Source organism: Corapipo altera, unplaced genomic scaffold (assembly GCF_003945725.1).
Source record: "Corapipo altera isolate COAL_440 unplaced genomic scaffold, ASM394572v1 45, whole genome shotgun sequence".
Taxonomy (NCBI): Eukaryota; Metazoa; Chordata; class Aves; order Passeriformes; family Pipridae; genus Corapipo; species Corapipo altera.
Window position 1 is genome coordinate 5873007 of NW_020884877.1, and position 22828 is coordinate 5895834.

A 22828-nucleotide genomic window follows, 5' to 3' on the forward strand; every position below is an offset into this window, starting at 1 on the left:
AGAAATAGAATCTCTAAATTATGTATCTTACCAGCAACAGTTTTACAGCTCTAGATACTCTGGCCAGCAAAGAGCTGCTTCTGTTGTCACCAGTGGTACAGCACTGACCCACAGCTCTGCCAAAAGGCAGGATTTTGGGCTCAGCATGGTGTGCAGGGGCCCAGGCCAGCAGTGGCACTACTGACAGGCTTGCATCTGTTAATCAGGAGGATGAAGGCTAGGAACTCAAGGAGCTGGTAGGATCTCTCCAGAAAAAAACTGGGTATCACACTAAAACTGGCAGAATGAAGTAAATCTGAAGATGCTGTGGCACAGAGGTCTATCATTTTAATTGCTCTATTATATCAATATGACTGTCAACTGAGCTGGCAGATTCCTGCAGAAGAGCACAGGAATAAGCAGGGATCAGGGAAGACCTCTCTCCCAGCTGTGTGAACAAGTCCTGGAGGATTTGCCTACAGTTGAGTGCAAGGACAGAAACGAGTTTCTCTACTCCCTACATGTGTTCACATCTGACCAGAACAGCAAATTTTAATGCAGTTTGGTGGTTTGGAAAGAATTTTTAAGTCCAGCAGAGAGCTGAAGAAAGTAGGAAGCATGGAAAGTCTAACCTGGGTTTAATAGTACAATAAGGTTAATGAGAACTCAAGGTGCTCTTTTGTCTCATCAGAATATTTAGAGTGCAACACAGTATCCACAGAGCAGCAAAACAGGAACATCCATCTAATGATCTCCCCCCTGCCATTACCTTTTCATTCAAAGAAACCAAAACCAAACTAAAGTTTATTTTGTTTTATCACTATGCTAGTTTCCTGCTTTGGAAATTTTCAATTTGATACATCAAAACAGAAATTTCAATTACTTCAATCTCTAATTGGCCAGAAGACAAATTATTCCCCTTTTAGGTATCAGATTCTACAAAGTTACAATATACTATCTCAACATGTTTACATATTGATCTCCATACCAAGAAACAAAACATCTTACTTTTTTCCAAGCCATGCAGTTCTACATAAACAAGTAAAAGCTTTATTATATTCTGGGACTTTACTCACCTTTAGAAGATTCCCAGTGCACGAAAGAATCAACTAAGGACAATCCTTGTTTATAATAAAATGTAGTTAATTCTAGCCAGTCTGCTTCCAGAGTACTAACAACTGGCCCCTTCCTTGTTACTTTCATAGACAAAACACCTTCATGATAGGTCCAGCAGGTGGAATCATCATCAAAAACATTGAAGACTGTAAACAGCTTGTCTGACAAAAGAGAAAGGAAGAAAAGTGAACCTCTCAAAGACAGTGCTCCAAAATTAATAATATTACTAATCTCTTATTTCAAGGTAGTTTTCTAATTCTAAGCAGCAGCTTTAATAATTGTTTCCTGATGTGCCTGTACTCTGTTTAACAGACCTAAACACACTCAGAACAAGGTGTGAGGGGAAGGATGCTTTGGGATAACAAGGAAAATGTGAACTTACTACACTTGGGCTGCCACTGGACCCTCTAGGTAGGTGGGTTTTGCATAAAGAAAATATACAAGAGCTAAGAAGAACCTAGTGGAAAGAGGCTTCATTTCTGCCACTCATAAAACTTCTGGCTACAAATATTTGAAATTCTAATAACCAATGACAATTTTTTACATTTGTAAACATAAGGAATGTCTTGTACTGTATCAATTTTACCCATTATTTTCTGAAGATTATTTATATATAATATTAATTGCCTACTGGGGTTTCTCAGTAGTTACTGGTGATCATGCAAGTTAAGTAAACAAAACCTACATCTACTCAAATCATTTTATATGTAGGTATTAATACACTGCTGATACAAAAACATTCAAACAAATATTGAAAGATTAAAATTCACAGATCCACAGCATTTCAGGAAATCACTGGTGCAAGTTATCAAGTCCTAGCTATTTAGAGGTGTTCCACAAATACACTCATGTGTTTCACTGCTGTGGAGAAATAACACAAACTAGTTGCCCAAAAATGTTCTCAGATGGTCTAATACTGCTGAGTAGCTTAAATCAATAAAAACCAACCTCTAAACATGGAAGTATTCACACTGCCAAAACAAAGGAACTTGGCTTAGGTGACCCCAAATAAGAAGTTAGTCTCTCTAGGCTCCAGAAACAGAGAGAGATTTCCAAAGTAGGCTTTGTAGTGCAAGTAATCTGAATCAGCATCTGGAAGAACCCCTCTGTTCTGAGAAGTGTTACCACACCCACTGCAAATGACATAATCTTTACCAAGAATAAGGTAATTTCATACCAAAATTCTCAACTTTCAGTAAGAATGACTCTTTCTAGTCATTCTAGTATACAGTTTTATTTTATCCCCTCCACAGGTGGTTATATCAGTATAAATGCATTTATCCTGATAACCCTTAATTTCCTTTCCCATATACCAAAGTGAGACCACTTATGCTTCCAAGAAAAGAAAACTGTTTTCCAATACAACTATTCAGTTGTTTGCCTCCAGAAGCAATATATAAGTCAAAATTTGACAGAATAAATCAAAAAGCAATGTAATAGTAAAAATTCATATGTTATGACCCCCAAATCTAGAACTTGGACAATCTGCCTCTTCAGAGCAGAGGTAAATGGAACTGGCATATTGACACGGCAGTACATACATACACACTCCTAAGACTTCCTTTCAAAATTCACATCAGTACTTTTTTAAAATGATGGTTACATACAACATATTCCAAGAAAGGTTAAGTTTCCAAAAGTTCTGCCTTACGAGCTCCAGTGACTAATATTTGACTAGTATAGAGGAGCCTGGCACATCCCCTCTAAAGCTTTTTGAAAAGTTTCCTGAGAGCACTGCACATGGGGGATGCACTGGTTGCTCATCTACCTGCTCACACCAGTCTGCACAAACAACACTCCTGAACAGAACCAGTTTTCTGCTTTTTCTTTGTGGGACTTCTATTCTGTCACATATACCAAACCCACTGTTTCAAGATGTAAGGAAAGAGTTGAGCTTTAAGAGATTTTGCTATAAAGGCTCACTTGTAGAACTGTTTTTACTGAAGCATTAAAAATAAGAAGGACATTGATCATCTCAGTGCACAGTCATTCTTCTGACAGCCTACAAACTGGAGAGGTTGCTTTACTTTTAACAGGAAGGTGAAAAGGTTGCTTTTGAGAGCAATTAAAACACATTCTGGCCCATCAGGGAAGAACCTATTATGTCAAAATGCAGCCTGACATGGAAGTTTCATGCTGCCTGCTTTCCACACAACACTGTCTTCTGTTAGTTCTCATGTTTCAGATTACTTCTTCCTTTCCACCTTCTCCTCTTTGGAGCCTGGAAGACTCTGAGGCAATCTTTCACACAGACTACACTAAGCATCTCAGACTCTTCTACAACTAAGTTGTCTACCTCTGCACCAACATTTTTCAATTATGCTTTCTCTTCCTATACTTCTAATGCTTACTTTTCTCTAGTAAATTCATTTTGTAGCAATGATCGTCTTTGATTTCATGGTCAATGCATTATTTTAAGTGATCTCTTTCAGGGTGCTTCCTGAAGGCACATTAACCAGAAAGAATCCATTATGAACGGATTTGGCTGCTGTACATTATGTGAGTTGGTTAGAAGCATGTAAAATTACAGCTCTGGCTGGAAGGGGCTCTCTCTGTTGTCAGCTTTCAAACAGGCACAACTGGAATCACGACGTATTCTTGGAAATGTTTATGATTTAATATTAAGTGAAAACAATATGCATTTAGGAAAAAGGTTTTATAACAATTGCATCCTTCTAAGAGAAAAGATTTTTACTGCCACATTTGTTGTACACATGCCAAGCAAACAAGCTACCTGCTTGCACCACATTTCAAGTCAGAATTACACTGTGGGCAATTCTGGGGGGTGGTGGTTCGTGGGTTTCCCTTTTTATTTAAATTACAAACTAGAATTTTGGCAGTACATTTATAATATTCTATATGAACACTGAAGTATCATTTTAATATATTACCACAGCTCACATACAGAAAGCAGAAGGTAAATATTTATTTTGCTTCTTCAACTGGCAACTTCTTTAGAAATGCATATGCATTTATATATGCAGATATAGAGGCATCATCCAAAGCCAGTATTTGACAGAACAGCATGTTCTATTTTTTCCAACACCTTAGCAGCTCAATAGAACACCTTATTTCTACAATAAACAAGCAACATTTATTACCATCTCCTTTCCGTGGTTTAGAAGGGTTGACTTCTTTTCCAAACTGGAAGTCTGAATCCTCTAACAGTCTGCTTTCTCCTTGCATTTCCTCCTCTATCCCACTCTCAGATGAGTGACCACTCAATGTCCCCTCATTCCAGTTTTTATAGTTTTCATCAAAGTTTTCTCTCCTGTGTTCCCTGTTTCTTCTGCCCAGTGTTGCTTCCAGCTCTGCACTTCCATCTGTGCTTGTTCCATTACAGGCTTTAGGCTGAGGAAAATGTTGCATTACAAATCCCACAAACTTCTTTCCTCTTTTAGCAGCTTCGTTAACCTGTAACACAACAGAAATTTAGCTGCAGAGTCATTTTAGAATTGCATGGAACTTCTTTAAAACTTCTATATGCGTGTTCTGTTTAACTGAACTGCTGAGGACATGAAGACATAGAAGGGTACTATGGAAGGGTGGTTTGTCTTTGACACTCCTCATGCTTCAAAGTAAATGGAAGTTTTCCAGCATGTATCTGGAATCAGGCCAAGAAAGGTGGCCAACACTAGTACTGGCTTGAGGGCATACAAAGTCCTTCATTTAGAACAAACCCAAAGTATTTTATTTACTGTGTCACAGAGATAAGCAGTTATAGTGGAGCGATAAATAGTATTGTTTCTTTAAACATGTGATACCAGTCATACTAAAAATACTGCCCTCCAATACTACAGAAATATCTTTGTCATGTGCCATGATTCATTACCCCCCAGTTCCCTTGGAGGCTACTCAACTTCATTATTACTGAGAATACTGAAGGAGCAGAGACAGGAGGGAGCTAGAAGCAAATAATCCTCTTCAACTCCTTCAGCCAGTGGTGTGTCTTTTTCTCTGCACTGAAGTCTCAATCTACAACTAACATCTGTGCCACCTGTGAGATGTGTCTGTTCTTGGAGGTGTTGGTTTTTGTTCTGGGATAAGGAGTGCTGCCATTTAGGAAGGTGATCCCACTGCCATCTTGTGCTACAAGCTCCCTCTGAGGAAAAGTTTTCCCAGGTAAATCCAAACACCGAGAACAGTTTAAAATCAAATTATTCTCCCATACTACTTCTGTACCAAATATGCTTCCACGATTGCATCACTGCTCATTTCAAGTGTGTTTTTCCTTTTAATCTTTGGCTGGTACACTACATCACCAGCCTGGCAACAGCCACAGAGTGTAAGCATGTAACAGAATCACACTAAAACTGAAATGCCTGCCAAAGTCAAAACAAGCCATTTAGAAAATTTAAGCAACTCTGATAACTTCAAAGATGATTAAAGATCTTCAATATGCTTTTTCCTCTACTACTTTCCTTGGCAACTAATGTAAGAGATATCATTAACTCTTGTAATAACAATAGTTTCCTGTTTCAGCAAGTCTTCAGTTTTGCAGAGGAAGTTAAACACAAAAAGAACCAGAACTAGAACTTGCATTCCAGTGGAACTTTAGTTTACTTTAACTATGCAATGTTTTCAAAAGCTGTGCCAAGTAAATACTTAATACAGTTACTGCACATGTTGTAGTTCTGTTAAAGAATGAAAAACCCTTTCTTAAGTACTTTGCTTGGAATAACATGAAACTTCAGACATCACACAAGCATTTTATAAAAAGTGATCAAGTTGGGCTTGATTCTGCTTTAAATGGTGTAACCAGCCAGTCTCCCAAAGCTTCACAGCAATCAACACTAAGTCCCACATTAGAAACATTAACTAGTGAAGAAAAAGAACTCTTTTCGCTTTCAGAAAAGCTTTGTAGCTTCTATGAAATAAATGCAAAACTAAAAACACATCAACCACTTAATATAACTTACATGTATGATAGCAACAAAAGTCTGAAGAAAAGTTGGAAAAAGCCTCCATTACCTTTTCTAACAGTTCTTTCACTACCTCATTTGTCAGTGTTTCATACATTAAAGGACATTCCTCAATCAGCAGCCTGGGGTGCCTTTGTCCTCTGGGTGCTGCATGCTTCTGGCTAGAACACAGAAAGAAAGCAGTCTTTGTCAGGAGTTTGCTGCTAACTTGGGCAAATGCTTGCATATAGAATTCTTCTCTTTTGAAACAGTTATGAAATCCTGACAATGCTTCTTCATACTTTTTAGAACTCAGTGGGTTTTAGTGTCCTGTTCTGTTTCTTATGCAAAGTGACAGGTTTTGTGTTACAATGCCATGGTAAGAATATTAATATTTAACAGGAATTTCATCTGAAGGCCACTCATAGGCATCTTTTGGAAATTGAGCTTTACTGATAAACAGCAAAAATCTCTGATAATGCAAAAACCACAAATTTAAACTATAGATTTAGTAAGCACAAAACAGGTTTGGTTTTGTACAAAACACTATGAATAGAAGTGGTCCTTTTACACTCAACATGCTGCTGCTTAGTTTTTGTAACTAATGCAGAGTTGCAGCTGTTGTATGAAACAGAACAAATACTAGAAACACAATGCACAAACAATTACTGAGAGCTAGACAGTGTTTAAATCTCTCAAATTTAAGAAGCTGACAAGCTCTAACTTCTATTTCAAGTTATAGAATAATACTCATGTTTTATCTAAAACCAGCTGGATTATTACACAGACAACTTAGTGTCTGATTTAGTGTACATCAATAATATAATGGGATTTTATTTGATGCTTCCTTCACATAACCATTTGAATTCAAAAGAAACATCAATGAGACCCACTGAAATATAAAAGGTTACTTTCCAGACAGTAGCCAGAGAAGGTGTATTTGCCTACAGCAAAACCAACAGAAGTACATACAGCACCTTAGCAAGCTCTGAAGCTACACCAGGAGTTTCACATGTAGGCTACAGGGTCTCTCCACTCATCTATTCAAAGGCCTAAAGGTTCAAACAACAACTTTATAAGGATGCCACACCTAGAGGGATAAGGCAAGTTGTGGGAGCTGCTGCTGGCAGTGTCAGCTCTTAGAAGCCTCAGCTCCAGAGAGCAAGCATTCTGCTTTCTTACCCAAGCTTTTGCCCACAAGAAAGACATTCACCTTGTCTGCAGATGAACTTACAAAGGTTAAGTTGTATGAACACCAAATACCCTGGACAGTGCTTGTTTAAGCAAGGGGTTTGAGAAGTTACCTCAAATGAACATGTTTTACAAAAGCCTTGCTGGAGTGGCAGGGGGCAGCTTCCAGTTTACACCCTTCCACTCCTCCACATAAATGAAAGAACCCTTCACATAAGGACTCAGGAGTGAAGAGGAAGCATAACAACTTTTAATGCAGTAAGAACCTCACTTTTCTAGTTTTTCAAAATAAGAACAAAAGGTTATATTCTGTACATTCAAATAAACTAATGGTAACATTGTGTTCTTTATGATCACATGGTGATGATAAGGCAGTGAAAACATGAGTAATAAACAAGACCACGGATCTGGAACAAACTCTTGCATCTCCCTCAGTGTCAAAACCAAGCTTCTGTAAGACCTCTGATCACAGAATGATTATCTCCTTCTTAATAAGAAAAAACCCAAACTCTCCCTGACAAGCTGTTTCACAAATTACATGTCATTTTCCCTGGGAAAAGTGAAAACAAAAGTTTTGAAAATGAAAAAGATAAAGCAGACATAAAGTAATTTAAAGCAGCTTATTACTCTCCTACTGTTTTGGTTAATCTTTTATTTGCTGCAGGTTCTAAGACAGATGATATTACACTCTGAATTTTTGTTTGGACATTTACTATGGCAAAGTAAACATCAGCCTGTTGTATGCTTAGCATTGATTAAAAAAACATTATTAACTTGCTCACCTTTCTAGACCAGGAACAGTTAATTTGATTCTCTGAGGCACTCATTTCAAACTGATAATAAGTTATGCAAGTTGAGCAACCCACTTACAAATGGTTTAAGTAATGGATCAGTGTATTCAAATGATTTCACTGTTACCTTAATTTTAATCGTGAAAGTACCACTCGATACATGTGACTTGCAGGGAAACTCCTTCTACCTCCAATTGGCAGCATAATAGGATGAACAGCTCCTACAACATATCCTTTGCTGTAATATTCTTCCACCTGAGATGGAATATCCAGCACAGAACTGATCTTGATAACTTCTGGATTTGATGAAGCTAAAAGCATTGAAAGCAGAAGAGAAGCACGTGATCCTGTGGTACATCCACATACATTTTAGGAGAGTTTCTTTTATGTAAACCACACAAAACACATCCCAAGGCATTTGCTAAAAAGCTATAGTTCTATTTATACAAGAAAAAGCAGATTCAAAAATGATTCAATAGTATTCAACCACTTGAATGTAACTACTTTTACAGCTTCATATGATCTATTTTTAACGTACTTGGCAACATTTTCTGTTTGATCTAGGTTTGCCAAGCTGATTTAAGAGCTCAGTTAACATCTACACACACAATAGGGCTGAATTTAACAAAGCAACTATTTTGTCCATCCAAAGCCTTAAACATACTGATGCAGTACCCTTCAACCTTAGTTTTGAGCTATGTTCCTGTATAACAGATTTAAGCCTGCAACAACTAATTTGTTTCTCTGGTTTTTTTCCCTTCAGAAGTCATCCATGGAGTGTAGGTTGGTATTTTTATATAGTCCCAATTCCTTTTTCCAGTAAATCTAAGTACATATCACCTAAGCAAGCTTGTGGTGTCTAATTTCTGTGGAGGATCCCTGAGTGCATGCAGGCATTTTGCATCAATAGGCAACATCTCAGTAATACACAGCTCTTGGGGAAAACTGCACAGATAAAGGGAAAACTTCTCGGAGAATCTTTTTTGAATTGTCTGATCCACAGCACTTGCACAGAGGACATTCCATGCTGGTAACAGTATATTCTGCTGCAGTCAGTCTAATGGGGCAGTAATTCCTGTTCCTCTCAAGTACAACTGGAATTGCAGATGCTCTCAGAGAGCAGGAAATCAATACCATATACAGACAGTAACAGAGGAGTAATTATGACAGCACAGATTTGCCAAAGTTTTCATCCCCTTCCATAAAGGGACAATATTTTGCCCTCAGCAATACCTCCATCCCATGATTACACTCATAGTAAATCTAGAGACATACATGCTGAGAAATAACTGCTCCACAACCCACAAGCCAAGAAAGCAGCAATGATGTGACATGATCATCACTTATTTTGCAAATGTCTTAACCCCTTTTCATTAACAAAGTTTCCCTCCTGATGTGCCATCAACAGGTAGCCAAAACACTTTCACCAATACCAGAACTGCAGCTAACTTGTCAGCTCCACAGTAAGCTTCCAATGCAGGACACTGAAGATGACAACAAAACAGCTACTTCACACACATTCATACTGTTACTCAGAGTGACAAGAACTTCACAGCTTGTCATCTTAGCAGGGTGCATCAATGTTCCTCCTTTTCCCTAACAGGAGGGTTGTGGACAAAGCATAAAACATTCTGCTTCAGTGGGAATATTTAAATTATCTCTACTTTTTAGTTGAAATGACTTGAAAAAACAGTAGTTGCTTTTGTAACTGAGATATGCCTCACGATTAAGACCTTGGAATTTACAATCACTGACAGGCATTTAAAATTACACTTCAGAGTCCACTGCTCCCTTTTCTTTGTACTACTCAGTTCCACCGAAATAAAAGATGGGCTGTAATTTTCTTGCTTGGGATTCTCCTGGTGCAGATCACCCTCCATGAAGCTGAAAGCTAATTTTTTACAGTATGGATGGACGCTTATGGGGACCAGGAGGGGAGAAGCCAAGGTTCAGTGCACTGCTAATAACTAGTTAAGATGCACAAGGACTCTGGCCAGCAAATTTAGGCTGCAGCATGGTTGACCTAATCTGCATCATGGCTTGGGAGAAGATCAGGGACTGCTGACAGTCTCTCCAGCAGGCTCATTTCCACTTCACACAGCACATACCTGATGAAGCACAGAATAAGGCAGACTGAAATGAAGTTAACACACTCAGGGTTGCTATATTTTTATCTTGATGCAGGACATAGCTTTCTGTAGGATCTTAAAGATGATTAAGTGCTGATTTTCTGGTTTACATGGTGCAAGAACCAGTGGCAATGAATCACTGAGGCAAACAGAAATCTTTGTAGGGGAAGACCTTGCTTGCAAATTGGCAAGACAGAAGGAGTGTCATGAAGATATAACACAACCTGACAGAAAACTTTGGTCTGCAGTGATAAAGGGATCTCACTAATGTTTCACTTAGCCAAAGGACATTCAAGTAGCAACAAGTACAAGAGTGAGTTGACTGAGGTAGAAAAAAAAAAAGAAAGCCCAACATATTCTCCACAATATTTTAGCTAATCCCCACATTTCAGAAGCAATCAGAATTCACAAATACCTCTCAGACAGTATACACACTGTTCTTTTATTCATTATCATACCTCTATAAAGGAAAGAAATTCCAAGCAAAAAATATTTTAAGGTCATATACACACAAAGCTAGAACCACTCAACAGAATGTTTACAAATCCACTTGCTTACAGTCAGAAACCTAAAAAGATTTAGGCAACTATCAGAAACTGATTTTGCTTATTTAACATTCATAATACCACAGTAGGCCACTGAAGCCAAGTATTTCTGAATATCAGACTAAACAGGAGAGAATGAATCTTTACTGCTAAGTTATTTAAACAGAGATGCACCTTTATTTGCAGTTGTTTGATGTGCTTTTACTTAAAAAAAAGTCACAACCACCTTTATAACAGATCCTTTACACAACACTTTCTGAAACTGTGACTTGAAAACACAAGAAAGCTATCCAGAACACAGGCTATTTAAGAACACTAAATGCTCTTCAGTCTCCAAGTTATCCTTTCTATTACCAGTAGATTAGGAGGTAATCCATGTAGGCATTAGGCAGCCTAGCTTTATTTCCAGCATGTTACCACTACTACAAGTTTTATTTCTTCAAAAGGAAGAAGCCAGGAAGAAACTTTGTGTAAATAAACAGAACAACAAAACCAGTTGGATTTCACGTACTATAACCTAGTAGAATGTGTATTCTCATCTGTACCTCGCAGATTTTCAACGAAAATACTTATATTTTAAATAGAATATTACCACAGTCCTTTAATTTAGAGGTAAAACTAAGCAGAAGCCAAGTTTTGTTTATGAAACAGTTCCTGAAATTGCAGTAAGACCTGCACTTACACTTCCTCCTTTTATCAAACCCTTCTAGCAACTGCATTTACTTGAAATCCTTGTTATTAAGCAGTTCCAGTAGACTGAGCTGTTCTAAAATGCAAGTTACTATAAAGTGACTGCAAAACTGAGCTGTCTGTTCTCCAAGGGCAGCCATCTGGGCTTGTTTATGTTTTCAACTTTGTGGAACAGGGAGTTGCTCTGTTAGAGATGGGACACCCTCGGGAAGGAAGTATCCCACAGAGCACTGTCTGCCTCTAGCTATGCATACAGATTTTGTTTCATTTCAGTCACGATTTCAAAAGACTATTCAACAACTACAAGTAAAGCACTTGGAAAAAAAAATAGTAAGATGAAACTCTAAGAGCCTTACAGAAATATCTACCAAGAGTCTGGAGTGGGCATAAGAGGGGAAGTTACTCCTAGTATACAACTAAGGAACAGACTTACTTCTGCATAAAGTAACAAGGACAATGACAGCCTGTTTTCAGAAGTTGAGTGCATTTAAAAAAAATTGTTATTCAATTAAGGTTCAGGCACAGTGTATTTTCTGAACCGTCACACTGAATTCAGACAACCATTATTCCGAGCGAGTACGGATGGCAGTATCTGACTCACAGGAAACTAGGAAAATCTCTGACAGTTTTAGCCAGCTTCCTTAACAAGGACAGTTGTGTAATTTGGAGGGTTTGGTTGTTAAAAATACTTCGGTAGTTTCCACTGTAATTTTAGATAAGTGAGGACCTCCGTCATGATTTGTGTTTCAAAATAAGAGTCTTGCATTCTGGCTGGCTTTGCTAAAAGTGTCTAAGATTTACTGTAAGTCACACGAGACAGAGCTAAGTTAAATGCCATTCCTTATCTCAGAATAGTAAACATACAGCATTAAAAAAAAAAAAATACCTTCTAAAGTAAAATCCAGCAATACATATTCATAAGCAGAATCCGTCTTTGTTTCAACTTGTGGTCTCTTCAGTGTAGAAAAGATTTTTCCAGGGCTGCTATCATCTGGGTCTTCCAGCTTTCTCAGTCCGCACCCCATGGCAAGATCTGCAAATGATTAAGTTGCAGGAAAAGGTGGGGGGAGCAGCAAGATCTGTCGCTCTTACTACAGGGAAAAAAAAAAAAAGTAACCAAATAATTCCCTTTGATTTTGTTTTCTATTAGCTGTAAATCCAAACAGAGAAAAAATCCAGTTCCCAAAGCGAGAAGTGAAGGTACTTTCCATTCATTTTTAATACAGAACCCGTAAGCCCGTGATGATTTCAAGCTACAAACTTGGTTAAGAGTAGGTTTGATTTCGCAGCAACATTAGAGCCGCTCCAAACTAGCAGAGATTTTCCATGCCACGTCAATTTACAGCCAGCCCCTATCAGTGCTCTCTTGCAGAGGACACCAATAGTGCTTTGTTTGTCCTTCTAGACTGACTGGGTGAGGGGGGGCGGGACGGGGGGGAAGAAGAACTGAAAAAGAAAGTTAGAGAGAAACTTGTCTGTCATTACTTACCTCCAGAAGTTCCCAACTGCAGTGGAAAGTCAGAGGGGAAAAAAGCAAGTTAGTCAGAATGAAAGAATGAGAAAAGAGCCTCAACATGGTTGGAGACGAAAATCACTTCCAGAGAGGAAGTCAGCTTCAAGAGGAAATTGCTTCTGGCATCTCAAAGGGTAGAAAAGCAAATGAAAAGCTGTTTAGTCCTTATTTTAGATTTCAGACTCTGGCTCCTATTTCCTTTCTATAGGAATGTTCTTCCAGAGAAAGAAAAAAAAAACAAAAACAAAACACATCAACATAGCGGAATACATTGTAATAACAAATTTATGTAGTAATTTCTTGTCCAGAAAAATCGGTAAGAATCTACATCACTAAAATTAACTTAGGTAACTGGTTTTGAAAACCACCAAAAAATGACACTGAAATATTCCTCACTTTAAATGGGAAGAAAGACTTTTTCAACATTATATATGAAAAGTTACAAAACTTTGTTTCCCATTTTTTTATGGGAACAAATAAAATCCTTTCCTCCTGTGTTAGGATGACCTCAGTTGGTACAGCCACAGGCTTTCAACACTCTTTCCTATATGGAACTTTTCTTTAGGTCCTGAAAATTTAGTATAATTTTAAGGGCTCTCAATACTCTTATATTAACTATTTCAAGTCACTTGTAACTGTATTACAGCTGATGCAAACCATGATAATGCATAGAGAAAAAAGGAACAGTAATTTATTTTCTAAGGCTTTGTTAGGAAATTCACCTTTTTATTTTTAGATTGCATCTAGAGAAATTCAGAATCATCTAGAGAAGGCCAAAGATTCATAATACTATTTTAGATTAAAGGAACTGCACATTTAAATTCAAAAATATTTTCTGCTTTTTTTCACTGAAATATATTAATCTTATTAAAAATGCCAACATTTACTGTAACGAATCACTCTAAGTTAGGTATTAACTATTTGTGGGATTCTGTTCTATTGGAAGAAAAGTGATCTAACTTTTGATTTAAGTAACTTACCAGGAATGACAAATCTAAAGACCATAACCCTTTGAAATACACGTTATAGTTTAAATTTACTTAACACTGGAAAAGTTTACAAGTCACTGAGCACAGAACCTAGGACTGAAGCTGTAATTATCACATACAGTCTTTAAAACAAGCTCCTGGGTGCTGAAACCAAGAGGAAACCCCTGAGTATTGTTGTCTTGATTAAAACCTAGGAAAATATACCAAATAAGCAGAATTCATCATCTCCCTGGATGTTGTCTGACAAATAAATTGCTTCCAGTTTTCAGCAAAGGTTATCCCTGAACTGTTGCTATACCAGCCATACATGTAAACTGTCCACTCAACCCTGAGAACCCCACTGCTTCATTCCACACAGACTTTAAGATCCACTGTAACTGCTTGTATAAAGCCATGGAGTGACTAAGATAGCTGCAAGTAAAACAACTTTTTGCAGCACTAGTCCAGTTGCCAGCAGGCTGCCTTTTCATTTATTAATTTTACTTAACATAGCTACATTTTTAATGAGGTCAGAATATTGTATTTTGAACTCTTCATGACAAGGCTTACACAATATTTCAACCTTCTCACCAAGACAGGATTTTTCATAGTATAAACAAACTCTCATGACATCATAAAGAAACACTGTTACAGATAAAAGCAGTGGTCCTTGTTTTGTTCAACCCTAGATTAGTATAAGGAGCTTTAAACTTCCAAGTTGGAAGTCAGTCAACAGTTGTCACTGCAGACTTGACTCAGTCACTAGATTGAACCAATGATACTGTGGACTTCACATCTCAAAATGAAGACAAAACAAAATCAGCAAGAACCAGCAGCATCCCTCACAGGAATTCAGAACTGCATCAAGGCAGCAAAATGACTCGGGAGAGAAGCAGAATCACAAGATTCTTGGATTCAAGAGCTGCTTGAAGAGCTGCCTGAATAGCTGTAGTTTCCTGTTGCAAAGTGGATACAAACTACAAAACAATCCACTTACAGTGATGCAAGCTGCAAACACGCTGGGAACTGGTGTCAGAGAGGAGCAAATCCCTAAGACACCGATTCACCGATGTGTTGCAGTCACAGTACCCCCACCGAAAGAGCATGTGACTCCTTCACTGAAGCTTGATGGAATTTTTAGACTTTTAAAAAGGCAAAGTTGCCAAAGGGCCAGTGAATCCAAAGGAACTATGCTTCTGTGGAAGGCTTCCAGGATCCCCCAAGAGTTTTTATTCTGACGAATTGGAAGAGTGATATGAAGCCTGCAGAAGAGCAGCACAGCCCCAGGAGTGTGTCCCCAGCAATGCATTATTGACTTCTGCTGGCAGTGCAGGATGAGGAGCAGCAGCAGTTCTGCACAGCAGTTCTGACCAGACTGTGAGACAAACACTCTTGCTGCCTACCCCCAGCTCAGGGTTGTTCCTGTCCCTTGGTCATGATGTGCTTTGTTCCCTGTTGACTGTGGGAGGTTTGAAAACATCTGCAAGGAGGCATTTTTGTCTTTTTTGTTACATTACTAAGCTTACTGAGCAGAAGGACACAATCCCATGCTTGAAACAGATTTGGAACTACACGTGCCCCTGTTCCTGACTCTATGCTGAGCTGTCACCAACATTACTGACACCCAAGGCAGGTTCTCTGTCCATGGCACTGGTGTCAAATACAAGAGGTACTGGCACCCCTTTCTGAGGAAATCCCTCTTGCTAGAATTGTAAAAGTAACACTTCCTGGGGTTTCAAACATCTGTGATAAACCAACCTGAATACAGAGCCTATTTACAAGAATGTCTTCTCCAAAACCCAGTATCACCTGCAGAGACCATTTAATAAAATAATTCAGTTTAAACTTTGCCTCCCCCAGTACCTTCAAAGATCAAGAACAGGAAATAGTACCTGACAGTAGCATGGTTTTTTCCTCAAGTCATCTCAGTTTCCTGTTGATTAAAATCATGAGACATAAGGAAAATCACAAAAACCATGCAGGTACATAGAAGATTTTCCTTGTCTGCATGCACACTGTCTAAATAAAAGCTAAAAATAATAAATAAAAATTCAGGGAGATGAACTTATTATAAGCATTTAGTTTTTAATGGATACTAAAACTCAAGACCATAAGCAAGTGAATCTGCAGTTCAGTCTGCTATACCAGTATCCATAATAAATGTTACCTGTCTCTTTCTGATTAGGATACTGGTTAGTAAGTTCAAAGCAATATGAATCATACTGCTTAAATGCTGCATTAACTTCAAAAATAATGAAAAGAGGCAGTATTATAATTTTAAATTTCAAAAGATGAATCAATGACTCAGTAAAAGGGTTACAGAATTTAAGGGGCATCACAACCATGACAAAACTCCTGCTTTGTTACATGATTCAGAACTAGCTGAAGATTCCAAGAAAATATCACCCACCTCCCAGCCTGTCAGGCCACCATGGGCAGTACATTTGCAGGAAGGTTGTTCACTCAAAACATTTCAAATGTTGAGCTTACCTGGAATAAATTCACTAACACGAGCTGCACAGACTTTAAAGATCCATTCCCAGTCTCAAGGTTTGTGCAGTGAGTATCAGAAATGTAAATACCTTAAAACTCCAATTACCTAAAGAATAAATCATCGTTATTTATAAAGATTGCTAGGACCAAAACTGACTCAACTAACAAGAAACAGAAAGGATAACTCTTAAGTTCCTCTGTCAAAGTCAAAACAAAGTATTTGGATCAAATATGTTTCCTACTTGAGGTAGAATATTTTGATCCTCCAAATGCATGTAAGAACATTATTGAAAAAAAAAAAATCAGCATTATTATTGCCTGTAGATCACTGACACAGAAGGTTTTTAAACAGAGGACAGACACATCAACACACAAAGAGACAAACTGCAAACACAAGCTAAATGAGTCAGATTTCCCCAGAACCTGAGGGTATCTGAACAGCTACAGGACTCAAATGCCATTTTAAAACCCCTAAATATCAGTATCTCAAACTGCAACATTTCTGAACTTCAGTTCCTCTCTGAACTTGTTTTCAGGCTTACTTCCTTTGTTTTATGGTTGAAAGCAAATGTAAAAAGTTTTTGCTTGGGAGAGGATAATGACAGAAAAAGCCAAAATCCCATGAGAAGAATTCTGCAACTCAGTTGTCCAGTATTTTTCACAGCCCCATCCCCAAGAACAATTAATTTCAGTAAAGAACTGACATTTATTTTTTTCCTCATAGAACAAGTTGGTTTTAAGATGCTAAGAAAATACCTGAGTTCCGTTCTGAAGACTCTTGGGTTTGGCAACTTGCTTTTTCTTCACCCCAATTTTTTTTCTTTTTAAGGAATAGTTTTGTAAGCATGACAGGAACACAGTCTATAAACATGTTAACTTGAGCACAAAAGCCAGCTTTTAGAACGTTAAGTTAAAGATGGTAGCATAAAAGTAATGAACACAGATGACAATAGTTTGCTTTTGCAGTCTTTAAAATATAGTTTAATGATCAAAGTTCAATTCCATTTTTCGTATTTTTCTAAACCCATATTTAACTACTCATGAATGCTACAAACAAAAGTTACAATCCAAACAGTAGATACAGACCAGTTGGAACTAAACTTTTAGCTACCAACTCAGAACTTTACTAGAAATTCAAAACTGTAGAAACTTATTGCTGTATTACAAGCAGTTGCAATAGAAAGAGCTTTTGATTTCTAAAATTGCTAACAGTTCTCTAAAATGAGATCTGCAAGTTTATCAAGCTTTTATTTATATGCATCCACAGTCTCACTTATCAAGGCTGCAATAAATATACCCTCTGTATCTGCAATACAGTATCAAACAACACAGCCACATGTTCATCATCAACTAAAACCATGTATTCTAGAATGAAACTCGATGGTCTAGATTTGGATTTTCTGTATAACAGCCATATCTGGATTTGTGTACAGGACTGCACACACTGCATTATACTTTGTACACTTAAAATACTGCTTTAAGCTATGAATTTTCTATTTCAATAGGAAACATAAGAAGCTTCCATACCAAAAGAATTGAAAACTATTGTAGTACCTTCAACACTGAAAAGCCACAAACCTAAAAAAGCTATTTTGCAGCCATACAACTACATATTTTAAAACTATGTTAACAGAGAAAAACACTTCAAGAGAGCCATGTGTTCTGCTAGTTTCTGCTCAGTTACTATTGGAATGCAGTTTACTCAATGACTTAGTATTAGCTAGTTGGAAAAATCAGTTTCAGAATGCAAAGAATTGCCAATTTAAAATGAAAAGTGTAAACAGTTTTTCAGGGAGAACGAATGGACTTCTGATGTGTAAGATCAGAAGTAGCAGGAACCAAAAAAGCCAGTGAACTAGAGAGTTCTACTTAATGCAAAATGCATCAACTAAACACACAAAAATACAGGAGATGGAACTTCAGTACCTTTCTGCCTGTCCACAGGGGTTTTATCCAGTGTTATCTAGTGGAGAATGCCAGAACTAACTTTCTGTCATAGAAACCCAGCATTAAATAGAGTGTTTACTAGAAATACTGTATCAGCCAGCTCAGTAGAAAACAGGACATAGCAACCAGGTCCCTGAATTCTAAGGGGCAGAAGCCAGAAAATTAGTTTAGTCTGCTAATACCTGAATATGACAGCCAGTGCATGAAGAGGATGATTTGCTGTTACTGAATGTCCCCAGGGCACAGCCCTCACCTGGTACGTTCCCTCCTGGCACATGTGTGAAGCCTTACAACTATCACTGGCAAACTGCAGAAGGCCAAAGAGAATGTGGCCCTTTCTCCAGCTCCCAAAATCCTGACCTGAACATCTACAGTTAACTACATTACTTCTGTATAACAGCACAGGAATCTCCCTATTATGGAGAACTGAACTGGCAGGACAATACTGTATAGTGTAAAACAACAAAAGAAAAATCACGAATGCTAGAACATCAAGGTAACAACAACCTGAGGAAATGTAGTTCTTTCTCAATGCATCTATATTTCATTACAGGGATTCACAAGTGGTAAGGCAGTTATATCTCAGTTGTGTCTACAGAAGGATTCAACTCCTGAAAGGTTCAGTCACTGCTGACTGATGTCAGGTCATCACTTCTGGCAAGCACTTAGAGGAAAGATAAGCTACAAAATCAGTGAAGAACCCTCAGTATTTCAACAGTGACCTCCAGTTCCTACAGAAAAGCCAACACTGAGCTTCATCTTGGTATCCTCTAGGTGTCTTAAGTCAAAATGAAGCATTGTTAAGAGCTGGAGGTACAGTCCTAACCAAAGGCACCTCCAGACTGATGTTACAGACCCCACAGCAGAGCACTGCAGGGAACAGTTAAGTGCCTGACACTGAACATCCTTACAAACAATCAAGTTCACATGCAAATAAAAAAAACTCTTAAGTGATCTTTGAAGCAAAGGCCATGGGATCAACTCATTATCAACACACTAACATCTGTACCAATTAAGGGAAAATAAACTACATTTTGTGAGTATCTAGAATAGAGTCACAATCTGATGACTTTTAAGTGACTGCACAGTATTTGTACACTTCCAAGCAATTAGTTCAAGAGACTTCCCTCTAGGCACTTATTTTTTTAAGTTACTAGTCACTGTAAAATTTACTGCTTGGATCTCTAAAGCATTGTTAAAAACAAGGAAGTCTTGTTTGGTAAACAAACTGTGGATTCCAAAAACAAGGACTAAATCTTCTGAATCCTGGATCAAATGTGTGTTTCATGACAAGAAATAAGGCTCCAACAGAAGATATAACCTTTCTTTGGCACCTTTAGAGAGCATCATTAAAAAAAATACTATGTAAAAATTCTTCCATGGAAATGAATTACTGTTTTAACGAGCCAAGATTTTTGTGACATGTTTGTACAAATGAGTTCTAAAATCTGAAAATTAAACAGAACTGGACAGATGTGTTTAGTGGTACAGACTGGAGCAGAAGTGTGACAATCTACAGCAGATGATGCCCTTCAAAAATAGACTGAGCTCTTCATGTATCCAACAAGTTGTTCACCTTTTTTGATACTTACTGGTAAAACAATCCCCCACTGCTGCTATGGTAACGAGTTTTTTAAAACAGAAACTCCTAAAATGATATTTGTGTATATTTTTCTACCTAGCAGAAAGTGGAAGGTCACTTGAGGAAACTCGCAACCAAGACACAGTACATGGACTCTCCTTTTACAACAATTTCAAAGCAGTTTAAAACCAGAACAGACTCCAACTGATCACTAGAACCACCTTTAAACAGATTTACATATTACACATGGATTATTTACTGACTACTTTGCTCACTTGGTAATATCCCTGAATGATGAAAGGGAAAAAAATACCAACAATACAAAGTTACCTGAAAAGAAAACCCCCAAATTACTACAAATCAGATAAAAAACCCAAACAGCTCAAGGATATTTTACATACATAAAGACCTCAGTCCTACTGAAGCAAAAAGCCATAGCTTGCACTCTTATTAACTACAGCAGCTGTATTTTCAACCTTTGAGGAATTTGGTTTTTATAATACATAGAAGGAATCCTACAAAGGTGAGAAACAAAAAAATTATCTCCCTGAAGTTGAGGAGAAAACAGTATTTCATCTCAACTTGTGATATTGCCAGGGAGTTCCTAATTTTCACACAGACAATAGAGAAAAGGTCAAAGAAGCAAGAGGGAAGTTTTCAATGGTCTTGTAATGCAAGTAGTCAAGCAGCACTGCCTTTTTCTACAGTCAAAAACATACCATAAACCCAAGTATATTGCTTACTATGTTTAAGAAAAATGTTAGGATGAGAACAAATAGTTATTAAGTGAATAGTCCAAATTTTATTTTAAAAAGTTATACCCAAGCACTAAAATGACACATAAGTAAAATACCTTATAAAAGTAGAAAATACTGATTGCAAAAAACTTTAAGCTAGACCAACTGCCTTGGAATTGAAATAAAATACACATAGATTTAAATAAACAGATTTGAATCCACAGAGCAAAAATGCTGTCAGGATGTGGCAAAATGGCTTTTACTTTGTAACTAGTGTATCTTTCAAGTTTATGTAACCCATAAATTAAAGGTGAAATTTTCCCTTTAGTAGCAGTACGCTGGCTTTCCATCTATGTCAGTAACTGGAGTTTATACAGTAGGCTGTGTATCAGAAATCACCACTTTGTCCTGCAACAGGATTTATATTAAGAATGGAAGTGCAGAGTAAAGTTGTTATTTCATGTGTTTTTACCTGACCAAACCACAAAATTTCATTCTGTGACTTGACAAAAAAAGAGTAGTATATTAACTGAGGCACTTGCAGGCAAATGTAACCAGTCAGGAAGAACATTCCCTCCATGTGACAGGTATGTTAGCAAAGTACATGGCTAAAAAAAGTGTTTTACAGCATCTGCAGAAAACAGTGTAAGAATGCACTCTTCCATTCTGTGATCTTTGCTAGGATGAAAATGATGACTTCATGCATACTGAGGTTTCAGACTCACAGACGAAGGATGTGAAAAGTTTCTTCTCACAGAACGTGACTTCAATTCCTAAAGAGAGGGAAAAATACTTTGTTGTTTCTATTTCAAAGTGTGTCCCATTTACTAAATTAATAATGCTTCAATGAAAAGTTACAGCCCAGTGTGGTATTGCATCAGCTAAACAAACTTGGTTCAAAAAAGGAAAACAAATTTCCATTATGCACCTTGATGAAGTACATAGTGGCAGGAAATATCTTCCTTTATTTACAAGTATGGAATCTTAGAATGAGTTCAGACTTCTTTTATTAAAAAAATAACCCAGTTTTGTTCACTGATCATACAGTCTCACTAAAGTATGTCAAGTTATTAAAGCAATTGTATCCTCTGTCTAATTAGATGGGGAAAATTTTTACAAAATGTCACAGTACAAAACTATTTAACCAATTTTTTTTTTTACATTAGCATTCTCTTTAACATAGGTGAGAGCAATGCATTACTATAGGTATTTATAATAATACTTACAGGAAGGTTTTAGTAGCTAACACATTTATAAAATCTGAGCTAAAGAACTGAAAGCTGCCTAATTTGTAAACAGCCAACTGACAAACAGGCAATGGACTGTGCCTAAGTAATTTGTTAGTGCATGCCACTGACAAAAAGCAAGTTGCAGAAAACACAGCTACTGTTTAGGTTCTGGCACAAACAGTTCTTAGAATACTTGTACTCTTCTGTTTATTCTTCCAAAGATAAAGTTTTCCTACGGTCTCCCTTTTTATCTCACCTGCTCTATAGCCCCAGTGTGCAACTCCCATCTCTTTTACTCTCTCCATTTAACTGCTCCATATGACAGCCTCAAACTGTTTGTTTTCAAACCTTCTTACCAGCTCAGGCCTTTTCAGCACCAACTTCTTTGTTTTGTTAAATGTAACTTTTTACCCTCCTTTCTGACAGTTTCCTAATGCAACCAGTTGTAGTTCATACACCTCTATCCAGATATTCAGCCCACAACCATCTCCAGATGGCAGTTTCTTTCCATCATTTACTGGCTCTGCACCATGTTGTGCATTGCTTTCCAAAATTTCAAGGTTCCATGGTCATGAGTTTTCATTACATCAACCTTACAGAAATTCAATCCCAAAGTACTTCTCTTTTTCTTTAGTTTGGCTCCTGTACTAGCATGTGTGGAACACTAACATGTTTTCTCTTTCTCTACTGAGAAAACTCTGTTCAGTTTTGCACTGGCAAACTTCTATTATCTGTTTAGAAGCCATAGCTGGGGATAAATCATATGGGCACCTACACAGACAAGTCAGACCTTAACAAATAGTAAGGTCCTGCTACAAATTAGTGAGCTGTTGAAAGTGTCAAATAAGAAATTACAATAATTTTAACATGTGCAAAATATGCATTCCTCCCTAGCTTCCTTTCATTAAAACCCTGATTTTTTAGAAGTGTAAACAACTGAGAGGCAGCTTTTTCACAGTAAAAGCATGACTGAGTTCAACCCCATGAACATGAGTTCAACCCCATGAACATGAGTTC

The 22828-nt window shown here is 37.5% G+C and overlaps 2 protein-coding genes across 13 annotated transcripts in view; both read right to left on the minus strand.

Annotated features, from left to right (window-relative positions):
- RFTN2 (raftlin family member 2) overlaps nt 1–17037 on the minus strand; it is a 37322-nt gene extending 20285 nt beyond the window's left edge. For 3 of the 7 annotated variants that reach the window (XR_003526558.1, XM_027636620.1, XM_027636619.1), the window contains exons 1-6: nt 16314–17037; nt 12229–15756; nt 8106–8289; nt 6067–6178; nt 4197–4509; nt 1056–1256 (exon numbers count right to left, since the gene is read on the minus strand). Coding sequence is in view for 6 of the 7 variants with exons in the window: in XM_027636620.1 (XP_027492421.1) it covers nt 1056–1256; nt 4197–4509; nt 6067–6178; nt 8106–8289; nt 12229–12367 (949 nt within the window). In the remaining variant the exon portion in view is untranslated. The other 4 variants (XM_027636618.1, XM_027636622.1, XM_027636617.1 and 1 more) reach the window with 4 other exon arrangements.
- Nucleotides 17038–18684: 1647 nt separating this feature from the next.
- Nucleotides 18685–22828, minus strand: part of BOLL (boule homolog, RNA binding protein) — a 25691-nt gene continuing 21547 nt past the window's right edge. For all 6 annotated transcript variants that reach the window (XM_027637166.1, XM_027637162.1, XM_027637161.1 and 3 more), the window contains exon 12: nt 18685–21355. The gene's annotated coding sequence lies outside the window, so the exon portion shown is untranslated. The remainder of the gene's footprint in view (nt 21356–22828) is intronic.